Source organism: Bactrocera oleae, chromosome 2 (genome assembly GCF_042242935.1).
Source record: "Bactrocera oleae isolate idBacOlea1 chromosome 2, idBacOlea1, whole genome shotgun sequence".
Taxonomy (NCBI): domain Eukaryota; kingdom Metazoa; phylum Arthropoda; class Insecta; order Diptera; family Tephritidae; genus Bactrocera; species Bactrocera oleae.
Genome location: NC_091536.1, coordinates 75,950,009 through 75,965,011, shown reverse-complemented (window position 1 = coordinate 75,965,011; position 15,003 = coordinate 75,950,009). Strand labels below are relative to the sequence as shown.

The window sequence follows — 15,003 nt, the reverse complement described above, 5'->3', positions numbered from 1 at the left end:
ATTCTATTTGTTGACCTAGCGATTAAGCCAGAAATAGGCTACATCTGAGAAGATAATTTGCGTAATTGGCTTGGAATACGCTGACAAAATTTGACACAAATCCGTAAACAAACATGGCTGTCAAATTCACGTCATCCCTATTGGTAGACACTGTATATATAAGTCCAATATTTTATGTTAGCAGTTCATTTCAGCCTGTTCACATTGGACAATTGGCGAATAAAACGCTTAGGAATCCAGTAAAAATAGCGAGCAAGTAATGCATCTAAACACCTCTCTTCGAATATCAATCCGCTGAAAAGTTTGAGAGATATCTAACTAAAACCTGAGATTTATCTGTGTATTTCTATTATACTATTTAAAATTTTAAATAAATAATATATGAAAATCAAAAAAGAATTGAAATTTTGTGGCGCGTTGGCTGTTGTCTTTTTATCGATATTTCTGCATGTAAGTAAGTACGAACTCGATCATAAGCAACAAGCTAATTTGACAAGCCTAAATGTATGCTATGAAAAATCGAAAAAATAAATACTGTTGCACATGATCAACCATACAAATTTTAATTAAAACTTGTCAACATTTAACATTTGACATTATTTTTTATTATTAATTTCATTTTCTTATATTTTCATTTCATTTAGTTTCATACAATAATTGTTTTGCTTAGTTTACTAAATTATTGAAGTAAGTAAATACCATTGCTTACTCAAAACACTTTCCCTTTTAAATTTGGCCTTTCTAAAAACAATAACTTAATGTATTGTAGTAAACCATAGTATATACATATACAATTTTGAATGAAATACACTGTAAGAAATTGCTCAAAAATTGAACTTGTTAAGGAATTTTTAAAAACAAGTCCAAATTATTAATAAATAAGTTAAAAATTTGATGGATTTGTATATGATTAAGCCATGTTATACGATTTTAAAAGTTGAAAATCTACATAACGGTATTTAAAATTAAAAATGTTTACTTGAAATGTTGTTTCGTTTTTACCTATAATTAAATGTATGATTGCTTGGTGAGATAGTTATGTTCGCGTGTGGTGTCTGTGACTTGGCAACGATGAGTCTACGATGTATCTATATGTACATTTAAAAGAGTGATTTTTTTATAATTTTAATCTTTTTTTTTTGTTAATTCAGTTACAGATGGTAGTAATCGAATCATACTTAAAATAGTAAAATTATGTAAATATGTTTTATATACATTTACTTATAATTTCAAATTCTCATTCTTGATGTTAAAATTTATTTTACATACAAGCTCAAGTTCCAGGATGTAGCTCAATAGTTTCAGTAATCAAAAGATTTACAAAATTTCTTGCTAACACTGCAGTTTGTTAATATTTGTTTTTTTATAAATTATATATGCATTTTTATATTTTCATTACAATTTTTTTTGAACATTTTTGCTTTTAAAATTAAAAAAAATACATTCAATTATTTTGCGCTAAATTTTCGACCAATATAGTGTGCTCTCTATTATCGTGTTAACGAATTTGAAAATTTGTCAAAATGACTGAAGCCGACTTAAGTTCTTTTAGACAATTCGGATTCTTCGCACCAATTTTTTCGCAACTCGATATTGTGCTTTATCCTCAACAAGACCTTTTATTTGTATTTTTTTTTTATTAAATATTTAATTTTAGTCTAATTGCGTGATATGAATTTTACAAATTATCGAAAATAATATACTAAAATTTTAAAATAATATTTCAAATATTTATTAAGTTCCAGCTTTTTAATAGCATTTTTTTTTTGATCTAATAAGCCAGAAGCGGTACAAATTTTGGGTAAAATTCATTTTTCTTAAACGCCGCCATTTTAGGATTTTTTTTTTTAACTCTGGTCGTTTTTTGGACAATATCTTTAAGTCGCTTTCATTTTAGGTGTCATCGACGGGTGGAGCCACCGGTGATCGCGTATAACTCGAAAAATATTTTATGTTTTCCTTAAAAAATTTTGCTGTGCATTGTCTAATAATAACAATAGGTTCCTTTTAAAGGTGCAGTTAGCAGTGACGAAATTTGGAAGATATTTGGCTTTTAATAGAGCCAGCCAACAAAAAACAGATTAAAAAATTCCATCTTTAATGCTGATATGCTTAAGTCATTGTTGAATGAAAACGAGTTGAAAACAAACTAGTTGTCTTTTTCTTTAGATATAATACCAATACACAGCTACTCTATGCTTCACACTGTCTTTGAACTCTTTTCTCCACAAATTTGCATGAGAGAGCAACAGCTCAAAAATTTATGCAATTGAATTCTATAGTGAATGTGTTATAACCAAGCGTTATAACCTCTTTCTATAACCGCTTTACTCAATTATATATAACATACGAGTTATACAAATTAATTGTTTGATTCAAAACTTTCCTAAAATTTCGGCTGATAAATATATATGTATATTATATAGTTACAATATTACGATTTTGACACTTTTTTCAATTAGAGAGCTGAAGAAAATTAAAATAATTAGCGAACGAAAAACCGTTTAAAAATTTTCATGTTTACATATATATATTTAATTTAACGTATATACATACAATTTTATGCAAGCTTATGTGGATATGAGTATATGAGATGTCATAACAAATGCAAAACAACTTTCTTGAAGATTCAAACTTTTCTGCATCACTGTTTTGGCAATGGATTTTCACATACATACATACATGTATGTACATAATACTTAGGTCTATAAAAAAAAAAAACAAATAAATAGATATTTTCAAGTTTTGGATTACTACAATAATAAAAATTTCGCGCTACAGCGCCCTTAAAAAAATGGACGACAATGGTTCATACTATTTTGTAACTATGTATATATAATACTAGAGACACCTGCTAATAAAGTGGACCTGCTCAATTTAACTACTTACGTGTATGTGTTACAGATGTAAATGTTTAAATCTTACTTATGCAAAATACATATCTACAAGATTGCACGCGACGACACTTACAACTAGGTGGACTTATATGCAAACGTAAACGTATGTATGTTTACTATATATTTATATAATATATACATATATAGTACATAATTTCTTTTTATTCCGGAATCTTGCTTAAAATTGTTTTCAAAGTGTGTAATTTGTGAAGAAAATTTATTTGATAACCTAAAAATGATCAAAATATTGTTTTCGTAAGACTTTCAAAATTTATACCGTCATAAATGTTACCAATTTACATTGCATAGTCTTAGTATAATTGTAATGAATTTATCTTATGTGATTTGTTGGAATCAAATGCATTTTATAAGGCCTTTGCTGCTTCGTAATTGAAAAACGTTTCCATTCACACACACACACTACATTAAATATAACCGATAATTGTTTTATCGCCAATTTTACTTGTAATTTTCATATCAAAAACCATTCTTTTGTTCTTTTTTACTTTAACTTCAGTCTTTACTCATTTCAATTAAATATTTGCTGTAATAATTGAAGAAACTTGCAATATTGAAGATATGCGATTCTATTTGAAAACATGTGAAATGAACTGAAATTGTAGAGCAAAAATTAAGTTAACAATTAAAAAATAAAAATAAATAGAATAATAAAGCTAAGTATTCCTGTTGTAGATACTATTAAAAAAACAAAGTACTGTTTCAACTTAATAAAAAAATTTTAATTAACTTTAAACATTAAAATAAAATAACAAATAGATGGATCGTTTTTTTCGTTTTTCTTGTAACATGACTCGCCCCAGAGTTGCATATAATGCATTAACAAAAATTGAATTTACCATCGTATTATATTTTTTATTTTTTAATCCCGCAAATTTTAATTAAAAATAATTTTAGAATTTCTCATTCCAAATACCGGATTAATAAATTGAAAATAATATTTTAATCCCGAATACCTGATTGTAAAACATTTCGGATTGAAAAATAACGAAATATTAAACCAATTTATAATTGAAAATTGAAAAAAGAAATTTTTTTAGAATTTATAATCTTTTGAGTTTGAGTATTTTCTCAATTTCTAATTCCGATTTGGAAACATTTTCAATTTTGAACCCCAAACGTCTTGGACCCCAAAATCAAAATTAAAAATTAAAAAATGTTCTCGAAATTGGAGTTAAAAATTGAAAATCTATTTTAAAAATCAAAATTTTTGAATCATAAAATTGACAACCCTAACTCTCGCATAATTTTTCCTTTCAAAAACAAATTTAGCTGAATGTTTAAAAATACCAAACACACAAACTGAAAACCCTCTTTAAACTGTAACGCAGCCGGTTCCATGCTGTCACCTTGGCAGCATGCTTTAATATTAACAAAGAAATTTTTCTGTTGCTTCAACAACACATTGGCCACAACATATAAAATTAACTATAACAACAAAAGCATTTAACAACTTATATATACGTATGATAAGAAAAAAAGGCAAAACTCAAATAAAAATTTAACTCAAAATATTTTCTTCATTTATTTTGTAACCTTAACTCAATTACAGTTACTACAGCAATACATTTTATAATTATTCAAAGTTAAAAACTAATTTAATACACACAAAATAACTTAACTATGCAATAATAGATAAAGTTAAAGTTTTATAATTATATAGTTTGTGATAGCGGGAAATTAAGCAACCGGCACAGAGTGCAGTCAAAACGAAAAAATTTGTGTTTTTTTGTTTCTAAGCAAAATAATTTGTAGTAGTAGTGATAAAAATATGGGCTATTAAACTTCTCGCATTTTGTAGCACTTTAATATGCGCTGAATTTTTTTTTTTTTTTTTTTTTTGATTTCATTATATTTACTTCAGCTATGAATATTAAATTTTTTAAACGCTGCTGCTTGAAATTTCACGATATTAGCTACACCACGCATTTTATGCTTGCGTTAAAGGTTAAAAAATTTATAAAACTATTTTTTATAACAATTCCTTTTAAGCAAAAGTATTCTTTTCATACCAAATTATTTTTTTTAACCAAAATTATTTTTTTTTTCATCAATAATTTTTTTGTAAACCAAAATTATTTTTGTTTTTAACAAAATATAATTTTACCAAAATATCTACTTTTAATCAAATATTTTTTTTATAAATATTAATATTTTCTATAATAAAAGTTATTTGTTTTTATGCAGTTGAAGTGTTTTTTGCAAATGAAATTTGCCTCTCACTAATAAAAATTTCTTTACAAATCACCGCTTTTAATTAATATTATTTTAGTACAAATTAAATTTACGAAAAAAAATAATTAAAGAACTTATAACTTAGCAAAAACATGTTTAGAGCGCGCAAATAAATACTTAAAACGTGTATTCATTAATTATTTATATAATTAATTTTTGTTTATAGCTTTGCCATTAGAGTATACAAACTTCAAAATGTAAGTGGCCCGTCTAAATTTCATTCAAATGACGGCACATAAACAAACGAAATTAATAAAAAAAAAAAGTAATCATAATCATGTTTTTTATATACAAATATTTATTTATTTTTTTTTTGTGGCGTCTAGAAACAAAATCTGTTCATAAAAAACAATAACAGCATAAATATTAAATTTAAAAAGTTTAGAATTGAAATTATATAGTGTAAAGGACTAGGAAACATGAACATCGCTACTGCAGGCCATTTTATTAGTGCTCATTTTGAATAACGGCATTTGTTCGTTGCAGTTGCACAAAAAATAAAGTGTATGCCACTAAAACTAACTCAAATGGTATTTACCGCTAAGTGACTGAATAAATATCTATATTTTGTTCATAATTACTGGGAGCAGCCAACATTAGATATGACGACAAACATTTTCAACATTTGTTTGTTTATAATTCTTTATATTAAAAAACGAAAGTTTTAATTTACTAAACACAATTCACGAGCTGTTTCGCTTAATTTTTTTTTTAAGTTTTTTTGTTTCTGAAAAAAATTTTTTTTTAAGAAACCAGCTAAGCGCGCGCGCATTAATCATAAACAGCAATAATAAATAAAATAATAACTTAAACTACTTATTTGTTTTGTCTTAAAATTGCCATTATCAGAATGCACTCTCTTTTTACATATGTATGTTTAATTAATTTTTTTTTCTTCTCTTTTAATACTGCATTCCTTACCTTCAACAATTGTTTACTTCATTTCATTTTTTTTGTTTTTTCTTCGTTCTTTTTGTGATAAAAAGTATTTGCTTAACAACTTTTAACTCTTCATATTTATTTTTTTATGATCGTTTTTCTTTCTTTTTCTTTGCTTACTTAAAACGTTAGTAGAATATTTTGGCTTTCACTTGTATTATTTTCATTTCACCTTCAACTCATTCGCTATATTTGCATATTTTTTACAGGACACAATTAATGCTTCGTTCATTTTTGTGTTGTGTGTTCACCACTTAACGAGTACAAAACTTTATTTCTCATATATCGGTATTTATAATTGGGTATATACTATATATATATGTATATGTATTGTGAACAGGAAGATATAGTTGTATTTTATTTTTTTATTTTAATTTTCAATTTAAATTATTGATATTTTATATATTTGTATATTGTGTAAACTTAAATAGTTAGTGATTTCTTACGCTTTACTGCTGTTTTAGCGCATTTTCTCTTTATATATATGTACTAACAAATAATTTTATGACATAACAGAACAAAAAAGTAGGTAAAACAACATTCGTTTTCGTTGTTCTAATTATGATATGAAATGACATTGCAAGATATAAGAATATATATTGAAAAGCGATGGGAGTTTAGGTGTTGGGTTGTTGGCAAAACTTTATTCCTGTTTTATTTTTCATATTTTTGAGTGGCAATTTGGTTAGGGAAAGTTGCAGCTGCTTAGTTTTTTGAATATATATATTTTGTTATACTTTGTGGTGGCTGCTGCATTTTTGAGTTATGCTGTTTTTGAAATTAAGCGTATCGCAAAACAAAAAAATTAAATATTTATGTGGCTTAGAAAACAATTTTGTATAACTTTAAAGATTTAATTGGCGTTTGACAAAATTTTTTAAGACAAATAGAAAGTGAGGTTATGAAAAACTTTTTTGTTTTTTGCAAATTTTGTATTGTTTTAAAAATTTCATTGGCGTCCTGGTGTTTGACCAAATTATATTAATACGAATTAAAGGTGAGGTTGTGGAAAACTAAATTTTTGTTTTTGTCAAAGGTGGGTTCCATATGCGTTGACTCTTTTTTCCAATATAGGGGACAGAGTAGTTTAGACTGGTTTCTAAAAAAAAAAAACAACGTATCAGATCCGTCGCGTTCGTATATGTTTAAATATATAAATTTACCAATAATTCAAAGTGTATTATATTTCTATTTTTTCTATTTTTAGGTTTAGTTTTTGACGCCTCACTTTCGCTGCCACAAGCAACTATACAAATCATTTAAAGTTCGGCCTATTTTGTTTAAGAGCAGCTGCAACTTTGCGCCAACATCTCGAAACCACACTAAACTATAACAATTATGAAGTGATGGTGAAAAAAATGTGTAATGAAATTGCAGAAAAACAAATTAAAACGCCATATTCGCGGCTGTCAGCGATTTTAAAACACAGTGTCATTAAATAAGCACTCTCTACTTGCCGCCTTACGCCCTACTTCGTTGTGGCAACACCATTCGTCAGACTACTAGACGAATGCGCTTGCGTTGCTGATGACGTTTGCTGCGGCTGCGACTGCTGCTGCTGCATACGCTGTTGCTGTTGTTGCTTCGTTTTATCGAATATTTGCAGCTTGGACTTGACAGCACCCTCGCACACTGTCAAACGCTGCTGCGCCGGCTTCTTATCCAGTTCGAAGCAGAATGCCTCATAATCCGAACTTAACGCCGCATGCCGTTTGAAGTCGGTGTAGCGTCGCATATCGTACGTAGCCAAATTGCTGAGTCCATACGAGCTGGTAGCTGCCATGGCAGCGGCAGCAGCCGTGGATGCGGCACTATTTGACGTACTTGTTGTGTGTGCGCTGCCGCTGGCGCTTGTAGAGCCACTGCGTAGAAATGCGCCACGTCCAGGCGGCGCCATGTCATCAGGTACTTGTCGCTTACGTTCGAAATATTCAACGATTGTTGCAATTTGTGCCGAACGCGTACTGGGTATAGCGGTAAAGGAGCGATCGTCCCATAACAACGAATCGGAGCCGGCCAAACTGCTGATGTCATCGGAACTGTCGGTGTAAATGGATGAGGTACGATTTTTGCAGTACAGCAATTGATTGACAGCGAAATTGTTGCGTTGCAACACCGAGTGTATGCCCGAGTCGAGCGCTAAGCGATTCATTAGACCCATATCGATAGAGGTGGTCGAAGCTGCCGTGGCTGTGACATATGTGGTCGAGTTGTTGACGGCCGGGTCAGTGTCTTCATTGAAACACGAATAAAACCCGCTCTCGATGGAATCACGACGGGTTAAAGTACCTTTATTCGTTAGCAAATCACACGGTTTAATTTCATGCAGCTCAAAGTCGGGACATGACGAAACGGAGGCCGGTGTGGCAACCAATGAAGCTATTTGTGGTTGTGGTGGTGGTGTAGGCAATGAAACAGCTAATGCTGTAATATTGTTCGATATTTTTATTTTAGGTGGATCGGGCTCCTCACAGCCATCCTCTGACGTGGAATAAACTGTGCTGTTGCCGCAATCGACAGTCAAAGCTGACGACGCCGGGGTACATATAGTCGTCGCTGATGCCGTTGTTGACGCCGCCAACGCGTTTGCAGCGGCTGTAGCCTCATCGATGTTGACATTGCCATTCCCGCTGCTGCACATGAAAAGCGGATGCGTGTAAAGCGAATTGGCGCGATATTTTCGCGCAGCAGGCGTTGACAAGTGCAGCGCGCGTGGCTCAGCGCAATCATCGCTACTTGACTCGGCATCGGCGCAGTTGCCGCCACCATCGCCATCGGGCTCACCGTCGGATGCACAGTCATCGCAGTCGTCGTCATCTTCGACCACGGACGAGTCTGTAGCCGAAACGGAACAAGGTGCCGTTGCTTTCAGTTCGCTAACGCTGAATTTGCGCGTCAATTGCGGCGACGAGGGTAAGCTCTTTGGTTCATTTGGGGTAGCGGGCAAACCACGACCAACACCGCCGGCGCTTAAACGCGCGGCCACCGCACAGCCAACTTCACTCGTTGTCACTTGTTTGTTTGTGCTTTTCGCCAACTCGGCTGCCAATTCTTTGAAGAACGGCGCGGACATTTCAAAACACGAACTAAACAGATCACCCACACCGGCGGCGTACGTTTTCGGATTAGCGCCGAGTATCTTCTTGACGCCACGCAACTGTGCCAGCGTAGTGAAAGGATTACTCTTTACGCCATTGTGATCGGAACGGATGGGTTTGTAGTGTGGATCCTTCAAGCACATAGTCTCGGCAACTTTACGCAATGTCAGTGCGGCTGTTTGCTGCGTCGGTGGCTTTATAGCAGGTGTCGGCACTTGTGTGACATCCACAGTTGCGACACAAACATATGGCGGTTGTGTGGACTTCTCGCTGCCACCATTTATGCGCGACAAGGCGGGCGGTGTTGGTGAGTGTGTGGACGAGCGTTGCCGTTGCATTTGATGACAGCGCGCCTTGTCACTCGGCGTGGTGTGCAGCGGAAAATGTATAATATTTTCACTATACGAGCGTCGATGCTGCTGTAATTGCAGATCGGCTTCCAGCTTTTTGGTGACACGTCGCACACGCGTCTCCAATACTTGATCCTCGAATTCGTTGTATTCCGTCGACGAGCCATTCGGTGTTTCATATGGTGTGGTGCTGCCACTAGTGACGCCATTTTTACCGTTAGAAAAACGGAAGCCGTTCTCATCTAACTCCTTGTAATTTTGCGTCGAGGCAGTGCCCGCGGGCGCAGTTTGAATGACCGACGCTTTCAACGCAGTGGTGCTCTTGTGACAAGCACAACAACTGGAGTTGTTTTGTAGTGTGCAGCTGGAGTAGCATTGTCGCAAGCAGTCGTTTTTGTGACACGCCGTTGAGTTGTCGTGTGCAGTATCGGACACTGCACCGTTAACTGAACCATTCAACTCTAGTGAATTTAGTTGACTCGATGTATTCAGCGACGAATTGCAGTCACCATTATAGCCATTCTCATGATCCTGCATTATTAGCTTCAGTTTTTTAACAGCTTCGTGAAAAGTCGGGCGACTTTTGGCTTCGTACTGCGAGTGTGTGATAAAAATTAAATAAAAATATTAATATATATGTCACAAAAATTAAAAAATGCAACTTACGAGGCAGCAGTAGAAAGCCAAGCGTAGAAATACAGCAGGTGTATCCATGGGACATAGCTCGGCGAAAGCCAAATAATCCAAACCAAATGCGTCAGTGCGCGGCATTACATCCGGATCGGCGACTATGCGTGCGATTATCTCGCATTGAATAATGCCAAAGGAGAAGACATCGCTTGTCTGATCATACCATTGACCCTTGAGGCACTCGGGGCTTACCCAATAAGGTGAGCCGACAGTGTCGAGGCGCGTTTTGCCGCTGTTAAAATTTTAAGGTATTCCATATAAATATAAATATATTTATAAATGTAGTGTTGACTTACTGCTTATCTGGTATTTTAGCCGCCAAGCCAAAATCGCCTACGACTGCATCAAATTGTCCATCGGGCATATTTCGTATTAACACATTCTAAAAATAAATTCAATTACGCTTTTTAGTATTTTCGAAAGTGTTTATGATTTTATTCTTTTTACGAACTTTGCTAGTTAAGTCACGGTGAAAAATACCCGCGTCGTGCACATACGCCATGCCATTCGCAATGCCCAGCGCCAGTCTTAGTTTCATAGCAGCAGTCAAGACCGCTTCTTGGTTGGCCAGTAGCTGCTCCAGCGAACCGCCTTCGATGTATTCAGTGAGGGCATGCAGCTGACCCTCTTGCACACAGACACCCATAAAACTGGGAAAATAAAGAAAATTAAATGCGAATTTACAAAAGCGTTACTGATAAGAGTAGATAAAAATTTGTTATAGTAAATAAATAGATACCTATTTTTATTATAAATTTTGGTACTTAATACAGTAAATACTATGAAGAAATCTTCAGCCGAAAGTCAACGTATGTTGGTGGAAGTTTATGATAAATATGCTCTAGCTGAGCGAACATGTCAAATGTGGTTTGCATAATTTAAAAATGGTGATTTTAGCTTGGAAGACGAAAAACATCTTGGGCTGAATGAGAAACTTGAAGCATTACTCGATGAAGATTACTGCCTAGCACAAGAAGTGCTCGCAGGAAACAAGTGGCCGAATACATTCAAATGCAAACAAATTAGGTGCCATATAAATTAAAGCCAAGCGACGTTCAAATACGATTTTGAGACACGAGGAAATAATATTCCATCATGACAACGCCCGGCCTAATATTGCAAGACCGGAACATCAGTAAGGGTATCTAAAAATGGTTTGATTCATTGTTGTCCGCTTAGCGGGAAATGGAATCCACAAATTGCGAGAAAGATGAGAAAATGTTACAGCCTCAGTTGGGCAATACTTTGAAAAATACAATTTGAATTTATTTTTTTTTTTTTTAAATAAATGTTCAAATTTTGAGAAAAAACCGGTATACAAGTATATACCAAATAATATTTCTTTCGGTTAATGCTTACTATGAGCTAGCAAAAACTTATCACAAATTTATTTATGATTTTCAGTCGAGACAGCTGATTTTGTTATTGTTTTATACCCAACCAATGTTAAATCGAATAATTTTTGTGATAGTCTGCTACAATAAAAAAACTAAATTTAATTTAATGTTATACTATCGGATTAGATTAGTTATAAAACAATTGATTAAAGAATTTATTATCTTCACAAGTCATATCAATAAGAGCGTCAAGGTTGCAATCTACACTCGTATTAAGATAATGAAATCTTTTGATGCGATACGCATTTAATATTCTTTAAACTGCTTAGTTATACAAAATTTATTAAAAAAGTATAAAATTGAAATATAAAAAATATTAGTGATAGTTATAACAGTAAAACCATAACTGAAACTACATACATACAGAGAATATAATATTTGATCATTTCTTTATGAACAAAGTATGGTTAGAAATTAAAATTTAGAAATGGGAATTTCTTTATAGTATAGTAATCAAAGTATGTTGAGGGCTAAGAATATTATCAGATCTGGCTGTTTTTACGAAGTTACATGGAGGAATACATTGTTGGAACAAATTATATTTTTCATCCAAAGTCAATGTACTTAAAGGGGTCGGATAAGGTGCCAAAAAAAAATCGCTTTTTTGAATTTTTTTCCGAATTAAATTGATAATAGAGAAATAGTCTTCGCGCAATTGTGCAAGCCAATTGCTAAAACCTGGTTTTCAGAAAACGTACTTTAAAGTTTTGAGAAGCGACTGACACGTGATTAACGTGTTTGGCTATTACCTGAAATATCTTCCACTACCACCACCTATTACTACCACTTCGAAATCAGAGCTAATATTTTACACATACATATGTTTTCAAATAGTTTTGGAATAGAGTAAGCTAAATTCTCCGAACCCCTTAAGTTTAGCAATCCTTACTGTAGTGGTGATTTTGAAAGACTAAAGCAGGTGCTTAGTTAGTGCCCAACGAATTTATGAACAGCTGTTCTAATATTAAAATTTTAATGATAACTGATTGCTATCTAGGTAATCGTTTCCAATTAGTTTTTTTTACTATACTTTTCTTTATAATTTTTTTATTCATATAAAAAATATTATTAATAATAAAAAATACAGTTATATTTTCTCGTCTTTGGAGTAGAGTGGGAAAAAGGGCGGCGTCCTTGTCGGCACGATATAAAATCAAAATAATGACGGATTCTTGATTAGTACAAAAGTCATTATGGAATGAACTAACAAAGCTGATTTTATGTTTTCAAAAAATCGATGCTATCAAATATAATAAATTATAAATGTTAAATTTTTTTTGGTTCTTACGATAGAAAGATATTTGAAGAACTTTAATGTCAAATTGTAAGTAAATAGATTGATTAGAACTTGAGATAAAAGTAGTTACGAGAAAAACGCGTTCGAATTTTTAGGTTTTAAATAAACTGGCCGATATAATATATCGAAGATAATCGCACAAAGAAGAGCCTTATAAATGATTTAAGGATTTTTTGTAGCTTTTTCTTTCATTTTTGGTTGTTTTTTTTTTTTGCTAATTGCCTTTTCGCCTCACTTTTTCATTTTAGATCGGTTCGCGGTGAAATATCAGTGCAAAAATGTTGAGTATTTACCACCTCATAAACTTTTATATTCGGAATGCATAAGCGGGTTTTTGTGTTCAACTGATTCACTCACTTAATCTTGAAAAATATTATCTTTATGAATCAACATATTTTATTTATTCAAACCCAGCGCAATTCATTAGTATTAAAAAAAAGTAAATTAACAAGGCTGTTTATCATGTAGACATTTTGCGATATAAGTAATGGGGAGTACTTGAAAAATTAATTGTGCAATCAGTCGGCAATTGAAAATTAAATAAAAACAGCAATTACTAAGTGAGCACTGGCCAGAGGTGTAACAAAGTCAATTACATTGGACAATGAACCTGCCTGCCGCTGACGTTGCAAGCACATAAAACAAAATGAAAACTAAAAAAAAATTTTTTTTTTCTAAAAGTGCAACAAAAAATTTATCTATTTTAATTTTTTTATTTTAAAAAACGCGATTACAACTTCAGACAAAATAAACACTTTTATTGTAGAAATGCATACACAAATGCCTCAAATAGTCAAGCACTTAAGCGAGCAAGCGAGCATTTATAGCGGCTTTTACGAGCATCAATGTGCAAAATTTTAGATAACGGTAAAGTATTCATAGTGCCTAAAGCATACAGACACCTTTGTTTTTGCACTCGCATATTGCAGCATAGGTGAGTTGTGCGTAGTTTTCTTAAAAAAATTTTTCCATTTTTTGAATTATGATTTTTTGACTTTTGGTGCATTTCTCGAATGCCTTGCACGCACGCGCTAACTGTTTCCAAACTATTTATGAGCACTTAATATTTTTGAAAATTTACATAGTTCATATTTTTGTTTTTGCTGTTGCATTAAACGCACTTGCAGTAGTGAAATAACAGTTTTTAAGCTTAACGACTGGCAATAATTATTTTATTATTATCCGCCAGTCAGCAGCACGATGTGGCCGGTTGCGTATTGCGGGAGCGGGGAGGCTTGCGAATTTGAAAAATTATTAGGTGAATTAAAAAAAATGAATGAAAATATGGATTTTTTTATGTGTGTATGTATACATACATATCTATATGTACTTATACTTGCCACTATAAAGTATTCAGCTTCACCCAACTTTCACCAAACTGCAGACAAGTAGCAGTAAGGAATTTTTCGAAACATTTTTTTTCTGCAAAATTATGCTGATACCTCCACACATATTTAATGCCTCTCCAGCATTCACTTTTCATACAAAGTTCGCTGGTGTAAGCTTACAAGTCAAAGTCAAATTATATGTGTTTACGATCGGTGAGCAAAATGTTGACAGGCGCGCGTCCTTAACCTTTGACGGCGGACACACAGTAAAAAACACATAATACAAATGTAATTATTCAATTTTGTTTTTGCATTTTATTTCCTTTCATTCCAATTTTTAATTGTTGTTTTTGCATGTGACCACAACGGCAATTAAAGGCTGATTTAAATTTAATGTGTTCAACCTGTACGTGAGTGGCAAGACAAAATAAAGCGCTGTTTACATAGCCTTATACCTTATTCACGCACTCACACGCACACACACATACATATACGCACAGACACACATTAAATATGCATGCATTCGCTTATACTCGCGCAGCTCAGCGATCAACGCGGTCATTTTTGTAACTTCTGTCAAATGGATGTCATGCGCAAATTTATATTATTTAAGGTACTCAAAACTTTTAATTGACAGCTTTTCATACACATGCTTACATGTACATATACATGTGTATGTGTGCCGTTGTTTGTTCGCCTTCAAAGTGAAGCGGAAATTCGCCAAAAATAGTCAAGTCACAAAAATAATAGCGAA

At 32.8% G+C, this 15,003-nt stretch overlaps 2 protein-coding genes across 3 annotated transcripts in view; one reads left to right on the top strand and one right to left on the bottom strand.

Moving 5' to 3' along the window:
• ATPsynD (ATP synthase, subunit D) overlaps positions 1-15,003 on the top strand; it is a 185,337-nt gene that overhangs the window by 44,854 nt on the left and 125,480 nt on the right. The gene's annotated exons all lie outside the window — the stretch shown is intronic.
• The window catches only part of cdi (center divider), a 133,611-nt gene continuing 123,023 nt past the window's right edge, over positions 4,416-15,003 (bottom strand). For both annotated transcript variants that reach the window (XM_036368560.2, XM_070105691.1), the window contains exons 4-7: positions 10,679-10,877; positions 10,524-10,609; positions 10,204-10,459; positions 4,416-10,131 (exon numbers count right to left, since the gene is read on the bottom strand). In XM_036368560.2, the coding sequence (XP_036224453.2) occupies positions 7,558-10,131; positions 10,204-10,459; positions 10,524-10,609; positions 10,679-10,877 (3,115 nt within the window). In that variant the 3' untranslated portion in view covers positions 4,416-7,557. The remainder of the gene's footprint in view (positions 10,132-10,203; positions 10,460-10,523; positions 10,610-10,678; positions 10,878-15,003) is intronic.